The sequence below is a fragment of the Coenobita brevimanus genome, chromosome 97, assembly GCF_032717465.1.
Source record: "Coenobita brevimanus isolate Jiangsu-jjx chromosome 97, ASM3271746v2, whole genome shotgun sequence".
NCBI classification, from domain to species: Eukaryota; Metazoa; Arthropoda; class Malacostraca; order Decapoda; family Coenobitidae; genus Coenobita; species Coenobita brevimanus.
This window is the reverse complement of record NC_137050.1, coordinates 45,658,711-45,680,988: the sequence shown is the minus strand read 5'-3', so window position 1 is coordinate 45,680,988 and position 22,278 is coordinate 45,658,711. Positions and strand designations below refer to the sequence as shown.

General features: G+C 40.7%; 1 protein-coding gene across 1 annotated transcript in view; it reads left to right on the top strand.

The window, feature by feature from the left end:
* Nucleotides 1-22,278, top strand: part of LOC145413686 (uncharacterized) — a 65,401-nt gene that overhangs the window by 20,283 nt on the left and 22,840 nt on the right. Inside the window, exons 3-4 of the mRNA XM_080283341.1 lie at nt 3,609-4,374; nt 21,636-21,804. Coding sequence (XP_080139467.1) covers nt 3,609-4,374; nt 21,636-21,804 — 935 coding nt within the window. The remainder of the gene's footprint in view (nt 1-3,608; nt 4,375-21,635; nt 21,805-22,278) is intronic.

Below are 22,278 nucleotides of genomic sequence, written 5' to 3'. Positions count from 1 at the left end.
ATACCCGCTTCGGAATCTTGCCCACTCACGATGAGGGTTTTCTTTCAAATTTGCTGTTAATCTGTTCGTAAGGGCTTGAGTGAATAGTCTGTAAATAACTGGTAATAAGCTAATGAGATCCTTTGAGTCGCCGTTCTTGCAAAGCAAAATGCCTTATTGCATTACACCATTTTTAGGAATTTTCTTTTTCTTCATACACTGGGTAAGCAAGTGGGTGAGTCTGTCATATACTTCTACAACATCCAACAGTAAATCTGCTTCTATCTGCTTCTGTTCCATCATTTCCTGGGGTCTTCCCTCATGTCATACTTTTAAGAGAAATGTTTACTTGATCTGTGTTACCTCTTTTATTTCATTTGTTTCAACGGAGACTTTAGCTATTGATACTATACTTTGATACGTACAGTACTTTGTAAAATTCATCCTTCTTCACCATCATATCTCTGCATTTAATGACTTCATTGTTTTTGTCTTTTGAGTGATATAGTTTTGTTGCTTTCTTAGTGCCATTTTACCTCGGACCTGTTTCAGAAATTTTCGTTTTTTGATAGCTTCTTCGAACTGATCCATGTTTCTTTTTTTTTCTTTTTCTTTTTTTTTCCCATCACGCTGTCTCTTGTTGATAAGCTCTTACTATTTCATCTTTGTTTTTACTTCCATCTCCTTTCTTCTTTTCATGAACTCCAGGGTCATATTTTAATACTTGTTGGCTTTGGTTGTATTATCTTTCCCTACTACCTCCGCTGATTTTCTTGGCACTTTTGTTAGTCTATAATTCAAATTATCAGTGTCACACTCAACATAACTTTGAGCCTGAAATCTGTTCGTTATTTCTAACTGAAAGGCTGCTTTGTTTTTGTTAACTTTTATTGGACATATCAATTTATTTTTAATCATCTTCTTTCTTTCATTTCTTAAATTGAATCTGGCTATGCAACCCACCATTCTCAGGTCACGTCCTATAGTGACTATGTTGATATCTGTGACATTTGTGATCGTATTGTACTTATTTGCTGAGAAGTCGATTTCGTTCTTTGTTTCTTCATTTCGACTTCTTCAGGTCCATTTGCTCCTTGTACTTTTGAGAAAGAGTGTGTCCATTATTCTTATGTTATACATTACAGCAAAATTTACCACCATTTCACCTCTGTCATTCCTTTTTCGTGCTGCAAAATTTCCCAAACATGTTTCTCCGTTTTTTCGATTTACCAAGCTTTGCATTGATGTCTCCCATGAGTAAATCTGGTCTTTTCTGCCTCCCCAGTCTGAGAGGTGTAGTCACAGAATGTTTCTGTTCCTTCATCTGATTTCTGAGAAGTCGGTACATATACTTGTATAACTTTCAGGGTGAATCTTTTGCCTGCTCTAATTGCAATCCATGCTTCTCTGTCAGATACACTGCTGAATTTAACAATGTTCTCATCAATATTTCTGTTAATTAGACATCCAGCACCACTAACTTTTTAAATTTTGCCTTCCTCTGTAATAAATACGTGGTTGCTGTCGGGGAGCTGAATTTAATTTTTCTTCTTTTCTGTGGATCGTACTCATACCTGCAATCTCTCAACTATTTTTTTCTAGGTCAGTCATTAAAATATGAAGTTCGTAATTTTCTGCAAGGCTTCTTACATTGAATGTTTAGATATTCATGGTCTCTGATTTGCCAAGACATTATCCACCCACCTTTTGTGGCACACTGTCCTTACGCACAGAAGGCAATGTGGATGGACCTTGAGAAGACAATCGTCCAACATGAACGTTCGTAAAATCATTAACAGAAAAATTCATTTATGGTTCGGGGGATTGTGGCAAATAATCTCCATCCGCCACCCTAGGATGCGCCAGGTAGCAGTGGGAGCTTACCCCATATGTGTGTGTGTGTGTGTGTGTGTGTGTGTGTGTGTGTGTGTGTGTGTGTGTGTGTGTGTGTGTGTGTGTGACAGACAAATTTCCAAGGCGGCGGATAATCCACAGTGAGTACCTAACTGTCAGTTACTCAGCCATTGCCATGTCCCTGTATCCAGGCAATATGAGGCTGGGAGGTATCGGTGCTGTGTCTGGCGTGCATCTGGGGCGTGTCTGGGGTGTCTCTGAGGTGAGTGAGGTTTACTTCTATCGACCACGAACATGCTTCGTGCTCAATACCCACGTACCTGACACAGACGGGGAGGGAAGAGCACTGGGGTATGCTCCTAGTGCGTGTCTAGGGTGTCTGAGGCGCGTGGAATGTTCATCTAGTCTACTGCTTACCTTTATCGTGCCGGAATAACCATATATATATATATATATATATATATATATATACGGAGGGAGAGAGAGAGAGAGAGAGAGAGAGAGAGAGAGAGAGAGAGAGAGAGAGAAATAGATACATAGATAGACAGATAGATAGATAGACGGATAGAAGGCAAAGAGCAGAACACTGGGGAGTTTGGTATCCTGGGACAACTTGTGAGCCAGTTGAGTGTCACTCGAATGCTTAATTAGGAAATACTTTCTTTTCTTTCCCCTTAGAATATCGGAAGGTTGGTTGTGGCTATCAAACTTGCCCTTCATCTTTAGAGAGAGAGAGAGAGAGAGAGAGAGAGAGAGAGAGAGAGGGAAAGCGTTAAAGTGACAGGATGAATGATTAAGGGTGTAATATTGCCAACTACTTGTAAGTGGTAGTGAGTGAAGGACAGTGAGAGAGAAAGAATGTGTGTGTGTGGGTGGGTGGGGGGGGGTGCTTTAGTGTGAAAGTGGGAAAAAGCAAGTGATTGTGAAAGGGACTAGAATAGACTTGGGTGACTGCCAGATACAGGGAGAAGAGTTTGTGAAAAGGGTGAAAGAGACTGAAGGTGACTGAATGAGATGGAAAAAAAGAAAGCATGCAAACGCGACTTCTTAAGAGAGACTAAATGAGTGTGTGAGACTATGAGAGAGAGAGAGAGAGAGAGAGAGAGAGAGAGAGAGAGAGAGAGAGAGAGAGAGAGAGAGAGAGAGAGAGAGAGAGAGAGGTTAAGTGATTTGATTCCAAGTTTGTGATTGACGTGAAAGTACAAGCAGGTGTGACTGTGTGTGTGTGTGTGTGTGTGTGTGAGAGAGAGAGAGAGAGAGAGAGAGAGAGAGAGAGAGAGAGAGAGAGAGGTTAAGTGATTTGATAATAAGTTTGTGACTGACGTGATTGTACAAGCAAGTGAGACTGTAGGAGAGTGAGTGACTGTGTGTGCAAAAGAGTGAAATACTATGCTCATAGCAATATCCAGGCGTCAATGAGTAGCCTACATTCCTTTACAGAGAGCAATGACATTTGGGTATCATTGTCTGGTGTCGGGTATAACTTACTGACCGGCCTATTTGGCTCGCGAGCCATTGGTTCAGTATCCAAGCTTTTTAGTGGACTTTAACGTAACCTATTAGGGAAATAGCCATAGTATTCCATGGTATGCAAGACTGGTACTAATTCCAAAGTGCCTGAGACACTCTTCTGCCACACAGGTGAATTATTGAAACTCGGGGACGGTTTTCTTGACAATGTATTTAGTCTGATTCGTAATTAATGATTAAATATGTTATATGAAGTGGTTATAGAATCTGAATAATCTTACTTAATTTCCCATGTTCCTGTTCAGATGAAACATCTGAGGATTGTGGCTCTGGCCGTCCTCTTGGTGTGGATGAAAGGGTTGACGGCATTGGAGGAAGAGTTCCTTGAGACAGCACTGGAGGAGCACGAGAGTGTTCAAGACTTTGAGACGGCACTGGAACATGAAATTGCGCAGGACTTCGAGACAGAAATTGAACAGGAGATCGTTCAGGACCTAGCGACTGAATTGGAGCAGAAGGTGGTTCAGGACCTGGAGACGGGATTGGAGCAGGAAGTAGTTCATGACCTAAAGGCCAAATTGGAGAAGGATATGGTTCAGAACCTCGAGGCTGAGCTAGGGCAGGAAATTGTTCAGGACGTCGAGACAGAGCTGCAGCAAGAAGGAGTTCAAGACATTGAGTCAGAGTTGCAGCAAGATGTAGTTGAAGACCTGGAGACAGAGTTGCAGCATGAGAAAATTCAAGACATCGGGGTACAGCTGCAGAATGAGGGAGTCCAAGACCAGGAGAAAGAGTTGCAACAAGAGAGAGTTCAAGACACAGAGACAGAGCTGCAGCCTGAGGGAGTTCAGGATATTGACACGGCACAGGAGCACACGGTGGTTCAAGGCCTGAGGACAGAGCTGAAGGAGGAGGTGGATCAGAAACAAGAAAAAGAACTAGAGGAACAGAAACTTGAAGCCATCTACCAACTGCAGGAGTTCGTCCGCATCAGCAGTCAGTCTCTTCCCCAGATGGGCGCATACGTGACGGAGTTCAAGGAGTCAAGAGGAGGCCACACCTGCTGTCTAGGTAACCTCAGGTGCTGCTAGTTAGCAAGGCACAGTGTGTGTGTGTGTGTGTGTGTGTGTGTGTGTGTGTGTGTGTGTGTGTGTGTGTAGTCCAAAAAACATCTTTACAAGGGGGGGGGGCAATGAATTACGCACTAATATTCCAGCCTTTTCATTAGGGTTGATAAGCATGACTGTGGGAGAGTTGCCACATAGGACTACTGTAGAATTAAGCATGGGAGAATAAACTGATTATTATAACAAAGGTATGTGTTCTCAATCGGGTATCGTATTCGACAATTATATTAGTGGTGTACGGTGGGATAATGAATCACAGGGATTGAGGTGATTATGATTATTATTGGATGCATATATGGACCGTTTCGATACATAGGGGTTAATGTTCCTATCGGAGTTGAAGTGTTACACCTGGCGTGATCGTCTCATCATAACAAAAAAAATCTGAACATGTAAGATGACATGGAATGATTGCATCACACATAACATGACAATACTACAGCAGAGTGCTATGACACCGCTGTACAAGGTTCTGACCAAGTTTCATATTGCGTTACTGTGGCAGTATCTTACTGCATCGTTTCTGTGCCCATCATTTGATTCTAGCAGGTGAAGATGCACCATAGATAAGTAGGGAAACCAATATGAGAATTGTCATATGGGCCTGTTATCACATCTTTCGTTCGTAGTGTTACTTTGTTTTGCGCAGCAGTTGTAAAGATACTTTTTGGAGTGTGTGTACACTCGAATCAGAAATGATCTTTACACACGCGTAATGTACTTGATATAATCCTCGTCGGTATGGTTGGTATGCCTGAGTGAGATATGGACATGCAGGTGCCATTGACATATATATTTGACAATATCTATGTATAAGGCCGCAAATATTCAATGGTGTTAGTGTAAAGATAATTTTTGATCCGAGTGTACACACCCTAAACAGCATCGTTACACCTCTTGCTCGAAACAAAGTGACACCACGAACGAAAAAATTGATAACAGGCCTATGAGGAAATCCCCATATTGGTATTCGGCTGTGGTGCATCTTCACCTGTTCGAGCCAAATAATAGGCACTGGTATGAGGTAGTAAGATACCGATACAGGAATTCAACATGGAACTTAGAACCCTGTGCATCGATTTATAACACTGTAGTATTGTCATCTTATGAGAGGTGAAATCATGCTATGTCATCTCACATGTTTGTGTTTTTGCAGGTATTATGAGAAAATCACGACAGATGTAACACTTCAGCTCAGACATAAAAAAATCAACCTTTATGTCTCGAAACAAATGAGATATACCGCGCATAATAGTAATAATTACCGTCTTCCCCGTGATTCTCTATCCCACGATGCAGCACCAGTACAAATACCTAATGCGATACCTGATTGAAAACACATACCTCTGCTACATTTATTAATATTCTCCCATGCATAATTCTACAGTAGTCTTATTTTCCTCGTGGGCATGTTATCAAACCTTTCGTTAGTGGTGTCACTTTGTTTCGCGCTAGAGGTGTGACGATACTTTTTCGTGTGAGTTTGTGCATGTGTGTGTGTTCGTTCGTTTAAAGATTCCCTGCACCTATAGGGCCGGGCCATACATTAGCCCGGTCAGTGGGGTATGGGCTGGTTAAAAAACAGTAAGGGGGGAGGAAGACTTGGGGATTGCCCAGCACACACGTCCTGTCTCCTGGCTGGCTTTGTGGTTCTTAACTAATTGTTCTTACCTAATTGTATCTTTACAGGAATGAGTCAAGCTCGTACTGTCCCGTGTCTTAAACCATATTTATTGTACATATCCTTAAATTTGTGAATTGTTTTGGCACACACTATTTCATTCGGTAGTGCATTCCATTGATCAATTGCTCTTTTTGGGAAATTGAATTTCCTTACGTCTTTATCACCTCTCTTCTTATGCAGTTTTTTGCAGTGTCCTCTTGCTGATGCTTCTCCATATGTTAAGTAATCATTTATGTCTATTTTCTCCTTCCCTGATATGCACTTATATAGCATTATCATGTCACCTCTTTTCCTTCTCTCCTGTAGTGTTGATAGATTCAGTTTATTTAGTCTTTCTTCGTAGCTTAGGTCCCTTAAGCTTGGTATCCATCTTGTAGCGGCCCTTTGAACTTTTTCAATCTTGTCTATGTGTTTTTTTGAGATGAGGACTCCAGACTACTGATGCATATTCCAGGGTTGGTCTAATGAATGATGTTATTATCCTTCTTAGCATGTCTTCATTTATATATGTGAATGCTATTCTCATATTTGCAAGCAGTGTATACATGTTCTGTACCTTCTCACTGATGTGGTCAGCCAGAGATAGTCTGTTATTGATAATCACACCTAGGTCCTTCTCTCTTTCTGATGTGTATAGGGTATTATTTCCTAACTTATAATCCCAATCAGGTCTTTTTCCACTTTTACCAAACTTGATTACATGACACTTGTCCACATTGAATTCCATTTGCCATGTATTACTCCATTCATGAAGTTTATTTAATTCTTCTTGTAGCTCTTTACATGAGTCTGTGTTAATAATTCTCCTTTGTATTTTTGCATCATCTGCAAACATATTCAGATAGCTCTCATTTCCAGTGTTACTGTTTATATCATTTATATACACTAAAAACATGATTGGTGCCAGCACTGAACCCTGTGGTATCCACTAGTCACTTCTTTCCATGATGAGTAGTTTCCTCTTAGTACTGTTCTCATTTCTCTTTTTATGAGAAAATCTTGCATCCAACAAAACAGTTTGCCTCGAATTCCTCCTTGATGGTACAGTTTCCATAAAAGTCTTTGGTGTGGTACTGTGTCAAAAGCTTTCTTAAAATCTAAATAGATACTGTCCACCCATCCTTCTATTTCCTGTATTGTGTTTGTTACTCTGTCATAGTAGCTCAAGAGATTAGTAACACATGATTTTCCTTTTCTGAAACCAAACTGTCTTTCTGTTATCATACTGTGTTCTTCTAAATGATTTACCCAAGCTTTTCTTATAAACTTTTCTAATACCTTGCTTACAACACTGGTCAGTGATACTGGTCGGTAGTTGAGTGGATTTTGTCTATTTCCTTTCTTGAATAAGGGGACAATATTTGCTTTTTTCAAAATATCAGGTAGTTTACCTTGACTCAAGGATTTCTTGAAAATTAAAAATAATGGTTTACTTAACTCCTTTGCACATTCTCATAGTACCCAACATGAAATTTCATCAGGACCACTTGCTTTTCCTCTGTCTAATTTACTTAACTCCTCCTGTGTTACTTTTTCTGCTATTTGTATATCTGGTAGTATGTGTGGACATGCATGTTCCACATAGTCCCTCTCAAAAATTTTTTCTTCTGTAAAAACTAATTGGAAATTCTTATTTAGTGCTTCACAAATATCTTTCTCTTGTGTATAAGTGATTCCCTCGTCCGTAATGGATTGTATTATATCTTTTACTTTGGTTTTGCTTCTGATGTAGCTGTAAAACAGCTTTGGTTGATCACTACTTTTATTTATTATATCCTCCTCAAACTGTTTTTGGGCTTCCCTCCTTATTCTCGTATAATCGTTTCTTGCCTGTTTGTAATTATTATACGCCCTTTCACTATTGTGTCTTCTGTATCTATTCCACAACAAATCTCTTCTTTCTTTTGATTTTTTACATTCTGTATTGAACCATTTCTGTATTTTCTTATCTGCTTCTTTGTGCTGTGGGATGTACTTCTGGACTCCTATTTCATAAAATTCACAGAATTTTTTATATACAGCATTTGAATCTTGTCCTCTAAGCTCATTTTCCCAATCAACTTCTAAGAAATACTTCTTTAGGTCTTGATAATTTCCCTTTTTATAGTTTAGGCTCTTTTTGTAACTTTCATTGCTGTTAACTATGTCATATGCTATCCTGAAGTTGTAATTTAGTACTGCATGATCACTTTTGCCGAGTGGAGGGTGATATATTAAATTGTCAATATCATTTTCTTGCCTAGTAAATATTAGATCTAGCACTGAAGGTACATCAAGTCCTCTTTTTCTGGTGGTTTCCCTCACATGTTGCGTTAGGAAAAACTCTTGCACGAGATCCAGGAGCTTTTGGTCTCAACAGTTTTCTTGGCTAATTATATCTAGAGTATTTCAGTTTATAATTGTATTAAAAATCTCCAGTTAGTATAATTCTTTCCGATTTCTCTTCCATTTTATGTAGTAATGATCTTAAACTCTGAATTGTACTTTCTGCCAGGTCCTCATATTCGTCTCTTTCCCATGTGTTTGATCTGGGTGGGATGTACAAATTGGCTACAATTACTTTACCTTCAGATGTGTTGATCTCTACTGCAATCAGTTCTACTTGTGAAGGTATATCTTGTTTTATTTCATTGACTTTTAGATTCTTCTTAGTCAATATTATAATTCCTCCTCCTTCTTTTAAATTTCTGTCTCTTCTCCATATATTGTATTCCTCTAAGTTTAGTATGTCATTGGATATCCTTGGTGTTAATTTTGTCTCAGTTAGGCATATTATTTGTGGTTCATTTTCTCTGACATAATCATTCATCTCTAGTAATTTAGATACCATTCCATCCACATTTGAGTACATCAACTTTATCATCTTGTTTATATACCTGTCATGACATGGTTTTACTACCTTCCTCCTTTTTATTCCATCCTGTTTGTGTACCACTTTCGTACCTGCAATCCTATTATTTTGTAAAAAAAATTTCTTCTTCTCCTCTTCTGATCTTCCCTCATTTTTTGTTTTTGCTTCCTCCACTTTCTCTTTCAGTAATTCCAGTTCCTCTTGTGTTAGGCATCTTTTTATCCATACATTTTTGAACTCCTCATTTTCCATAAGATTCTTTGCATTTTTTTAGTATCTCCTTCACAGTGTTTACACTCTGGAAAGTCACCTTTAGAGGTCTTGTCCTGTTTTTTTCATATTTCCCTAACCTTTTGTGTTCCTCTATGTCTTTACTACAGATTTCCTCTGATACTTCTTTCGGTAAGCTCATTACATTTGCCATTTCCTTTTTGTCTCTTGTGATCTTGTTTTTTACTTCTTCCTCTTCTATACCAGTGATTACTATAGATTTGTTTATATATACTGAATCTCTGACTAACTTTGGATTGTTTTGGATTATTCTTTTCACTTCCTGTTTAATGCTTTTTTCCTCCACCCTTGTTTCTAAGTCTTTCTTTACTTTCATCATTTCAGCATACGTGGTTTCCACATCATTTTTGTAGCTTTGCACAGCGTCATTCACCTGTGTTATCTTCTCCTCAATATCACTGCTTTGGTCTATCAGACTGCTTACTTGCCTAATTGTCTCTGTCTCATTTTTGAACTCTTCCATAACACTCTCGTGATTGACTACTGTACTTGCCATTTCGCTCATTTTCTTCCTAAGTGTACTCAATTCCACTCTTAGTTCACTGATGGTTGTGTCTTTCTTGTTGGCCTCCCTTCCTAGTTTTTCTATTTCTTCCTTTTGCAAGTGCATCTGCTTCTTTATTTCATCAATTTCATTGTTGAAAGCCATTTCTAGTTTGTGTACACGTTCAACCAGTTTATTGTGAGTCTCCACTTCAACCAGTTCTTGGTAGAAATCATCATTTTGCTTTCTACCTTTATCCCTTTTCTTTTCCAAATTTGCTTGACTAAAGTATGTATCCATTTTGCAATACTAAAAGTATAGAGTATGTACTTACATTCCCCGTGCTGCTGTAGTCTAAACAAATCTCAGCTGACTGAGTGCATTCTTTCGTCTTGGTTCTCTTTTCTGTTTGAACAAGTCTTGTTTAAACTTATTATTTTTCTTTTCTTTTAATAATGAAAAATCATTTAGTCTAACCTGGTACAGAGCTTGACTCATATAAAGATACTAATTTAGGTAATGCCACTGGCCGTGTTGGTTCGGTAAGGAGCGCCGATGTCGCACGTCTGCCTCCTTTGACTCCCTGTGTGTGTGTGTGTGTGTATGTGTGTACACTTGTCTTTACTCATTAGTGAACACTGCACACTTGCCGTGAAGTGTACTGGTCCAGATGCTTTTCCAGCCAACGATATTTGGTGGTGATATTGATAAATGTCAAGGTGGCAACGATGATAGTTTTTTTTTATTTATTTATTGGATGTGTTAGCTTTGAGTGAAACGAAGATGAAAGGGAAGGGTGAGTCTATGTTTGGAAGTGTGAATGGAAGATTGTCAGGTGTTGATAGAGAAAGGGCAAGAGAAGGTGTGGCCTTGTTAGTGAGTCTGGAAGTACAGCAGTGTGTGATTGAATGGAAGGTGTCATCGAGACTGATGTGGGTGAAAGCAAAATTTGAACGTGAGTTGTGGGTGTTTGTGAGTGCATATGGTCCTGGTAGTGAAATGGATGAAGAAGAGAGGAAGTCTTTCTGGAATGATGTTGATGAGTGTCTGCAGAGTTTTGGAGCGAATGTGAAAGTGGTAATGATGGGAGATCTGAATGCTAGAGTGGGAAATGTAGCAGTTGAAGGTGTAGATGGTATGCATGGTGTGCCTGGAAGAAATGAAAATGGGGAACGAATGATAGCGATGTGTGTTGAGCGAGAGATGGTGATTGGAAATACGCTGTTTGAGAAGAAAGATATTTATAAGTATACATGGGTGAGACAGGAGGGTGGAAGGGTTGTTGATAGAGCTTTGATGGACTATGTGGTTGTGTCTAGGAATGTAATAGGAAGACTGTTGGATGTGAGAGTTCTGAGAGGGGAGGGTGGAGGTATGTCTGACAACTACCTGGTGGAGGGAAAGTTAAGCGTGGGTAAGAGATGGGTGAGAGCTAGGAGGGTTAGGTGTGGCACGGAGGTTTTGAAAATGAGTGAGTTGGATAAATGAGAGAAAAAGATGGAGTATCAGGAGAAATTGAACAATGAGTGGAACGCAGTGAAAGATCGGTAAAATGGCAGTGTGGAGAAGGAATGGCAGTTATTTAAGAGTGCTGTGGTGGGGCATGCAGAAGAGGTGTGTGGTGTGAGACGTGTTGGTGGTGGTGTAAGAAAAGGAAGTGAATGGTGGTGCGAGGAAGTAAGTATGGCTGTGGCTGAGAAGAGATGTGCATATGAAGTGTGGCTGCAGAGGAAGGATGAGATGTCATATGAAAGGTATAAGGAAAAGAGGAATAGGGTGAGAAGGGCTGTGAGTGATGCTAAAGTGGCAGCAGATGAGAGGTGGCATAGACGCCTGACACAGCACTGTCAACAGAATAAGAAAATGTTTTGGAAGGAGGTGAAAACGGTGCGAAAGGAAGAGTCTGGGAAGGAAGAACGAGTAAAAGCAGAGGATAGTAGGATGTTAATTGAGATGGATGCAGTAAGGAAGATGTGGGCAGAGTATTTTGAAAGACTGTTAAATGTAGAGGAGGAAAGGGTGGCTGAGATTGTGGCGGATGGAAGGGTGCAAGGAATAAATGTGCTGGGAGAGTTGAATGATTCTTTGATCACGAAGGAGGAAGTGGAGAAGGCAGTAAAGGAGATGAAAACAGGGAAAGCTGCAGGTATGGATGGGCGTGCTGTGGAATGCCTGAAGGGTGGTGGAGTGACTATTGTTGACTGGTTAATAAGATTGTTGAATGTGTTCTTTGTGAAAGGTATGGTGCCAATTGACTGGACAAATGCTTGTGTGGTCCCACTGTATAAAGGCAAGAGTGATAAGCATGAATGTACTACCTTTAGGGGTATAAGTCTGTTGAGTGTTGTAGGTAAGGTGCATGGTAGAGTGTTAATTATGAGAGCTAGAGAGGGTACAGAGTTAGTGATTGGTGATGAGCAGTGTGGCTTTACGAGAGGGAGGGGATGCGTGGATCAGGTGTTTGCGGTGAGACAAGTGTGTGAAAAGTATTTAGCAAAAAGCAAGGATGTGTTTTGGGCATTTATGGATTTAGAGAAAGCGTATGATAGAATTGATAGGAAGGCTTTGTGGACTGTTTTAAGATTGTATGGACTTGATGGTAGGTTACTAAAAGGGGTGAAAAGTTTTTATGTAAATAGTAGAGCGTGTGTAAGAGTGGGAAATGCTGTGAGTGATTGGTTTCCTGTGAGAGTGGGGCTGCGACAGGGATGTGTGATGTCGCCTTGGTTGTTTAATATTTACATGTATGGGTTGTAAGAGAGGTGAATGCAAGAGTTTTAGGTGGAGGTCTGAGTCTGGTGAATGATGATGGTGGAGAGTGGAATCTGAAGCAGCTGCTGTTTGTAGATGATACTGCACTGGTGGCTGATTCACAGGAGAGATTGAGACAGTTGGTAGAAGGGTTTGGAAGGGTGTGTGAAAGGAGGAAATTGAAAGTAAATGAGAATAAGAGTAAAGTGATGAAGTGTACGAGGTTGGTAGATGGTAGGGGGATGAATATAGTTTTGAATGGCGAGTTGCTTGAGGAGGTAGAGTGTTTTAAATATCTAGGGTCACATGTTGCTGTGGATGGAAGAATAGATGCAGAAGTTAAGTTTGGAATGAATGAAGTAGGAAAGGTGCTGGGAGGAATGAAAAAAGTGTTTAGATGTCGTTCGCTTAGAATGGATGTAAAGAGAAGGCTGTATGAGGGTGCTGTGGTACCGACTGCATTATATGGGGCTGAAACATGGAATATGGGTGTAGCAGAGAGGAAAAGTTTGAATGTAATGGAAATGAGGTGTCTGAGGAGTATGTGTGGAGTGACGCGTATGGATCGAGTGCGAAATGATGAAATGCGAAGAAGAACTGGAGTTGTTCGGGAGATGGCTGGTAGAGCTGAGCAGAGGGTGCTGCGATGGTTTGGGCATATGGAGAGAATGGATAATGAGCGATTGGTGAAAAAGATAACTAGATCTAATGTGAGAGGTATAAGGCTGAAAGGAAGACCACGAATAGGATGGATGGACAGTGTGAAGAGAGTGCTGGATGCAAGAGGGATGTCTGTTGAGCATGGAAGAGTGGCTGTGCATGACAGAAATAAATAGAGAGAAATTGTGAATGAATAAGTGATGACGCAGCCCTGAGGGGATATTCTCCCGCATTTGGTCTGATCAGCTAGTCAGGTCAGGTGTGGGTAAGGGGATGAGTCTGTTATGATGTGGCAGGGGTAAACCAGCTCTGCTGTCGGGCCCTGCTGCAGATGTCACTGATTGCATGACGCAGTTGACCCTTGTGCGGTGTGGTGTGGTGAGGATCTGTCCGTTCTCCCCTTTGGGGCTACGATGCTTATGAATGTGTTTGAATGGATGAGTAAATGGGGAGTGTGTCGTCCTGTCTCGGCTACCTCTCTTTCCTTGGGGGAAGCACCCCAGGTATATAGATAGATAGATTTATATAATTTTTCTTTTTTTTTTTTTTTTTTAGATAGGGAGGGAACGTGATGAATGATTACCAATATTAGGTCGGAGGTATCTGTGATACTGACTGTCATGTCGGGAGCACTGGTGATAATTTGTAATATGGTACTGATAACAAAAGTGTTGTTGTTGTTGTCGTTGTTGTTGCTCTTGCTATAGTTGTTGTGCTACCTCAGTTCGTCAACTGCAAGCAAGTAACCGCCCCTGCAAGGCCGTCCCGTTCAGTGAACCGACGTTCCCATGCGACTGACAACGCCTCACCACAGCGAGGCGCGAGGATTAATGTAGAGGTTTGCTTCCTGGGTGGACGCCGTAATTGTCTCTCTCCACTCAGATGACAGGGACACTGTCCTATGGCTATATGGTTACTATCCAACGTGGTAAATGGTTTCCTGAGTTACAGGAAACCCATTTAGCTTGTCACTTAGTGTAGAGCCAACTGATGTCGAAAGAAGAGTAATAAATAGTGACAGGATGGAAGAAGTAGGAAAAAAGAAAGAGAGATAGAGAAAAGGAATGGCAGGCCTGAAGGAAGAAGTAGGCAGCATTACATCAAGTGCGTGAACAACGGACGCCCCACCTACCACCAACAAAAGCAATGTGGACGGAAGTGGTGATGATAGTGGTAATGGTAACGCGACAGTAGTGCTAGTTGGTGCGTGGAAATCTGAAGTGATTAGTTGTGCTCAAAGCACAGAATGATCATTGTTATGATTATGGAAGTGATAGTGGTTTAAGTAATGATGGTGATAATGGTAAAGATAATGGTAATTGTCATTATGGATCTTATTTTAGTTGTGACAATGATTCTGATTTTGGTGGCAATAATGATGGTCTAATTACTTCTAAACCTCTGTCTTTTCTTTCACGGGCAACCTTTTCGTCCCCTGGCTCCGATTTTAGTATCCATCGATGGGGTCATACTGTCTCAAACGCCTAATACCGGAGTATCCCCAGGGCGTGTGAGACCGTAATGATAAGTAACGCCATCATGATCATCTGCTCATCCTGAGAGCGAAATTTTTTTATAAATTAAATTTGTATTACCGTACACTGAGTATTTACTATAATTTACTGTAAAATAAAAGAGTTAAGAGAAAATGCAGCTGTAAGGAATGGGGATAGAGAGGAGAAAGGAAGCTCGAAGGTGCAGTCATTTATATGCCAAAGTTCTCGAGCCTTCAAAAAATGTAGTATTGTATTTATGTTCAGTGACCATTTCACAGAAAAATTCAAATACATATCGCTAAAGTTACTCGCACATGTTATGACAAAATTCAAGCGAGGGATATATACAGCAGCAGTCATATATAAAATGGAGTTAGTAATGAGGAACATTTATCCATCATATTACCATTTACTTCTCCCTCAGAGATATAGGGATCCAGGACTAGGCTACTCAGTCATCACTTCCTAGGCGAGGTGTTCAGTCGTAAACCCTTGTCCGCCTTACGTAAGCAATAAATTTTAATCATTCCTAATAAAGGTCACATCCAGGTGGAGCGCCTAACTCGCTAAACCAACAGGCGTCCCTTTGCCAGGTACACATGGTTGCAATGCAGGATATGGATTCCAGATCCATGGGAGACAGTTATAAATATTAAACAATCGTGCAGTCAGATATTCACCATTAATTGTTTACACACACACACACACACACACACACACACACACACACACACACACACACACACACACACACACACACACACACACACACCGTCTGGGACAGTTTGAGAGAAAAGGTTGGAACAGTCTGAAGGACGAGTGGGAGTAAGAGAGGAATATCAATGTGATTAAAAAACGACGAATGTAGATACTGAGACAGGACAATCGAAGCCTTGCAATAATCCTGTGTGCTAGAGCTAGGTAAATACAACTAGGTAAACACACACACACACACACACACACACACACACACACACACACAGAACCTTATGTACTGTAACAATACATATTACTACAGCAATCACTTCAGACAAGGTATCTGATATTTTGTGTGTTAATTTTCATGAAAAAAGTTAAAACTTGGTAGGATATGGAAGTCAAAGAAGCTTAAAAAAAAAAAAGAAAAAAAAAAAAAACGATATGGTTGGTAGACTTGTGGTTATTAATAATCACCAATCCTCCGGTACCCCGGGCCTCAGGCTGGCTTCTTTATGCTTGGCAGGTCACAGTGGAGTAAGAGGGGCTGAAAGGGAGGGGACAGAGAGAGAAGGGACGGTGGGTGGGGGGGACCAGCGATGGTGCGGGGGTGGAGTGAGGAAGGGCAGGGAAGGTAAGTAGGGGAGGGAGAATGAAATGCGAAATGGTGGTCACATTATATGTCTCTTATCTTTCGTTCAGGGCATGATATAAAAGAGTTAATATTTGGTAGATAATATTGCATTACACCTTGCAAAGCGGCGTCAGATAACAGGCTGTAGATAGGTGGTGATATCAAGGGCTGACTCGTGAGAGGAATATACTGACGTGACAGATCAAACATTAGTGCAGAGCCAGATATTTGTGTTTATCTGTGTATTTTAACTTCGGACTCAGAATGGAATCTGGATGGCTTTGACTTCCGTAAAGCTTGTATAAGAAACGTGCTCTACCTTTACATGTAATTAATTTTTGAAACTATATATTATATGCAACCTTTGACATGGCTATGTCCACAGTAAATATGATAATCTTCTCGGTATACATTCCCTCTATACGGTCACCATCATGTCAACTATTTAATCGCATCTCTATATGAAAAGGCTATTTTTAAAAATTGTGCATAAAAGGTAAATAAAATTGATGCCTGTGCACATGGGTGGATATAATAACGATATCCCCCATAACCTGTTGTTTGGCGGAATAGGTGTGAATGGCCGTCCTACAACCCGAACACCCTCTCATCATCTGGGAATGATATTTTCCTCCGGTAAAAAACAGCCAGTTAATAATTGCTGGACAAGGTATTAGTGTGCTGTGCTGGAAACTTCTGGCTCTGCACTGATGTCTGATCTGTCACATCAGTATATTTCTCTCCAGTGCCAGCCCTTGATATCACCACCTATCTAAAGCTTGTTATCTGACGCCGCCATACAAGGTTAACGCAACATTATCTAACAAATATTAACTCCTTTACCTCATGCCCTGAATGATAGAAAAAAGGCAAATAATGTGACCTCCACTTCGCATTTCATTCTCCCTCCCATATCTACCCTCTCTCCCCTCTCCAACTGCACTCTCGCACCATCGTTCGTTCCCCCTCCCACCTTCCCTTCTCACTCTGGCCCCTCCATCTCAGCCTCTCTTACCGCACTGTGACTTGCCGGGCATAAAGAAGCCAGACCGAGGCACGGTGTACAGAAGGGTAGGGCAGGGTAGGGCTGGAGGCACAGGGTCCTCCCGGTCGCCATCAAGCGACTGTGCCGGCAGCGACTGTTGCTCTTTCCGGGAATGCTCGTCGGCGAAGAGGTGACGGTGCGGCCTTACTCTTTATCAACATCCGAGGCCTTACCACAAATTTAAACTCAGTTCATTTTTTCCTTCAGTCCATATCCCCTTTGGCCCTTTTCCTCACAGAACCACAAATCTCACCCTCTACCGATATATCTCCATTTTGTTTTCCCGGTTACCATCTCCTTACAAACTTTCGTAACAAGGGCGGCACCTGTTGTTATATCAAATCCCAATATGCAGTTGACACTATTTTAAACTTCACTTCATCCAGTTTTGATTACTCATTATACAAATTAAATTGTCAAAACATTACCAAATATATCTGTGTAGTTTATCGTTCCCCCAATGCTTCTTTGGAACCCAGTGTATTTGATTCCATATCCACTCAGTTGAGTAACCTTGACCTTGCCCTTGGCAATGAAATTACCATTTTGGGTGATTTTAACATACACAATGTTGAATGGTTATTGCATTCTGCCCGGACTGACGACGCTGGTCTAGAATGCGAGCTGTTTGCGGAATCGTTTAATCTCACCCAGTTGGTAAAGCAACCAACCAGAATACCTGATAATCCTGACCATAATGCCCATCTCTTGGATTTATTCTTGACAAATAATCCAGATCAATACAGGATAGAGGTACTGTCACCACTTGGATCCTCTGACCACAATCTCATCAAAGCCTCATTAGTTAACCCTCCTACACCTCCCCATTCTGAACCTGTCAGGGTGACCCGATGGCACTTTGACAGGGCAGACTGGGATGGATTTAGAAATTATCTTGCTGATGTTCCATGGCAGTCTTTCTTCTCTAGTGATCCCAATTCTACCCAGTCCCACATTTGCGACTTAATACTAGCTGGTATGGATTTATTCATACCAAGTCAACAATTCACTAAAAGATAAAACTCTCCAAAATGGTTTGATGGCAATTGTGCCAGAGCAACAGCCCAAAAGTCATTAGCATATAACTCTTACTTAAAATAAAAAACACCTGAATCACTCTCCCAATTTAAAATTGCTAGAAATCATGCAAAAGCTGTACTAAATCTATCTAAATCAAACTTTCTTCAAAAGCAAGCATCAAAACTACTTAACAACCCTAATGACAATAGAATATTCTGGTCAACTCTTAATTCTTTCAATAATAACTTTAACAAGTCATCTTCCATTCCCCCACTAAAATCTTCAGATGGCAATATTACAAATGACCCACGTGGGAAAGCAGATGTCTTTGCTAGTACCTTTGCCAGAAATTCTGCCATAGACAATACCAGCCAGAATGTCTCAGTACTGGAACTTGACTCTCCCGAAATTGCCCCACTTAAAATACAGACAAGATACGTAAAATCCATCCTAGACAATTTACCTACCAACAAAGCTCCAGGCCCAGATGGAATTCCGCCAATTGTTTTGAAAAAGTGTTCCCCTGAACTTGCCTCTGTCCTAGCTAAATTATTCAGACTATGCATACGTACTTCTTTATTCCCAAATTCATGGAAAGAAGCCAATATCCACCCAGTTCCGAAGAAAGGGAGTTCGTCTGACCCCTCCAACTACAGACCAATAGCTGTCACATCTTCTCTTGGTAAGGTATTTGAAACTTTAATTAATAAGCATATTGTTAAACATCTTGAATCCAACAACTTAATTAGTGATAGACAATACGGTTTTCGCCACGAAAGATCCACCATTGACATACTCAATCTCTTAACTCATACCATCCATCAATCAATTGATCTTTTTGGAGAAACTCATGCAGTAGCTCTTGATATCTCTAAAGCTTTCGACAGAGTATGGCACCGTTCCCTGCTGTCCAAACTCCCTTGCTATGGACTAACGTCTTTTGTTCCTTTGATTTCTTCTTATCTTAGTGACAGGAAAATAAGAGTAAAAGTAGATGATGTATATTCGAATTTCCACTCAATTAACGCCGGCGTGCCGCAGGGATCAGTTCTGGCGCCAACCCTATTTCTGGTTCATATTAATGATCTCTTATCTGTCACTCACAATCCCATTCACTCATATGCAGATGACTCAACACTACATAGTTCATTCACACTCAGACATCCATTTACAAAGTCTAATATCTCTACCTCTCAACTCAGTACAGCCATCTCCATAAATCAAGATCTATCTACAATCATTGAATGGGCACAAAACAACCTTGTCTCTTTTAATGCTAGTAAAACTAAATATATACAGTTTACTAATAGATATGGAGAATGTGAGTGCATTCAAGCACTTGGGTAGTGTGATGAGTAAGGATGGAACTTTGGGGGATGAAGTACGTGAAAGGGTACAGCAGGGAAGGAAGGTTGTTGGCACACTGAAAGCAATGATGAGAAATAGGGAGGTGAGTATGGAAGTTAAGAAGTCTCTGCATGATGGTATTGTGATCCCTACCCTGACGTATGGAAGCGAGGCGTGGACCTTGCAAGAGGGGAACAAGTCAAGAGTGAGAGCAGTGGAAATGAGTTACTTGAGAGGAGCATGTGGAGTGACATGGAGGGACAGGTTGACGAATGAAGAAGTGAAGGAACGTTGTGGGGTAGATGTGGATGTGGTTGAAAAGATTAGGAGAAATACACTGAGGTGGTTTGGACATGTGGAGAGGATGGAGAGTGAAAGACTGACTAAGAGGGTGTATGTGGGTGAGGTGGAGGGAGGGAGAGGGAGGGGTAGACCGAGGATGAGGTGGAGGGATGGAGTTGAGAGGTATATGAGGGAGGGGGGGTGAGTTGGGGGGAGGGGAGTCAAATGGTGGGCGACAGAGTGACTTGGAGGCGTTTTGTCTGCGGCCACCCTTTGCGGGATTAGGGCGTCGGGCTATAGATAGATAGATAGACTAATAGACAGATATTGCCAGAGTCGTACATTACCTTCAGCGCTACTAATATTCCCATCTCCAAAAGTATTGAAATTTTTGGTGTCTCACTTAACAGTGCCCTCAGCTGGACCGTCCGATTACTTGCTAAAACCGCCTCAAAGAAACTTGGATTATTGTACAGAGTCCGTAACTTCTTCGCCGACGAGCAGTTGGCTACAATTTATAAGAGTCATGTGAGCTCTCAGCTTGAATATTGCTCACCCTTGTGGAATGGTTGTGGAGAGGTTGCATTAAGACAACTAGACAAAATTCAGAATAAAGCTGTTAGAATCATTAACAACCCTGCCATTACATATAAACTACCTCCCCTGCAAGTAAGAAGGAATGTTGCCTCCCTTGCATTATTTTACAGATATTTTTTTGGCAAATGCTCAGACGAAGTTGCGTCCATGGTGCCACCTCTCCATGCTTCCCTCGTGCTACACGGGCATCTGGTAGCGCTCATGACTGGAATGTCATTCAACCATATTGCAGAACTTCTGCCTATCAGAATTCTTTCATTCCCCGAACTGCATCTCTCTGGAACTCGCTTCCCCAGAGTTCTTTTCCTCCAAATTTCAACCCACAACTGTTCAAGTCTAACTGTTACAGATATTTTATGAACAGAGGACACCAGTAATCTGGTGTATGGATTATTTTTTTTACCCATTTGTTTTTCCTTCCTCCGTTCAGTTATTTAAAAAAGAAAAAAAAATGTGATTATTTATGACCATGACTGTACATGGCAGTCATTTTAGTGAAGGGAAGGGAGAATATACTTGGAGAATGAAACAGTAAGAGAGAAGAGTGAAACGAAAACAAAAATAGAGGCAAACAACGTTCTGTAGAATGCATAATGATTAAATGAAGATTGCGGAGGAAAAAAAATGAGGTAAACGATGTTCTGTAGGATGAAAAATGAATTTAAACTGCTCTCCATATTGAAAATTTCTTTGGAAGTGTGAAAATTTAGGATTTTCAGGTGAAGAAAAAGCGAAAATATTTGGAATGACAATGAAAAAAATCTTACACACAGAAGGGTATTATGGAGTAGAGATAGAGGATATTTTGAAAACATGATGAACTGGATTTGTGAAAAAACAGCTGTGGTGAACATGACTTTTTCATGAAGGACAAAGGATGACATGAACGTGATCCATGGGAACGTCATGGAGGAATGCGGCGAAGAGGTTGAAAAATGGGAAAGCAACAGATATTTGTAAGGTATAAGCAGAGATGATTAAATGTAGAAGACAGAGTGGACTACAATGTTTCTTGGAAACCGACCAGATTGTATGAATGTACGCGTGCAGATACATATAAAAATAAACATGCATGTTCTGTACATGTCTGTGCGTACTTGAGTGTACGTGTACCATTTATATATATATATATATATATATATATATATATATATATATATATATATATAACTTTAACTTGGAAAGCCGGGATGGACAGATAGTAAGATGACTAGTAACTGATACACTGAATTAACATACCTTGCTATGAGAGGTACCACAGCCAGTACAGCTTATTATATTTTTTTTATTTTCATAGTTGACCAATGACCTCTCAACACCTCAATCAGCTTTTCGTAGTTTCAATCTGCCTTCGTTTTCTGGTGCAGAAGTTGCCGAGCAAGAAGCGTCGGTGTTCTGGCAGGTTGAGCAGGAGATTAACTACATTACCACCGGCCTCAAGCGTCTGGAGACCTCGCTCCCCTCCCTCGTCAACCACACCCAACGCCACAATTGTCACACGTGCGCCCCCAACAACAACAATGATACCTGTAACCTGTAAGTACGCATATTTAATACACTGATTTGGTTGATAGTGAATAAGTAAATATAGCACAGGAAGTTAAGAAAATAACCTTCATTCTATCAATGGTTAACACCGAAAAAGGGGAGGCACTACTGTATAATAAGAATGTGTTGGTAACTGGCTGCAAGATCATCGGAAATATACACTATGCATGGTCAGTCCAACTTGAGGTTAACATGAAGACTAGAGTCAGTTTTTACTAAGATCCTTAACCCTTTCCAGCTCAACTGATGGCTATAATATACAGTAGTACGACCGAAGGACTGATCTGACTAGTAAACAAGGAGACATAGCCCTTTCATAAATAAGGCTCATCGAACTTCACGCAACCCCACTTTTCTGTTCAAGTTTTGAAAGTGACTCAGTTGTCATAAAAAAAAAAAAAAATGTCTTAACAGCCATTAATCCTGGGGATAGGTAAGAAAGAGTGCTACTTATATACTTCC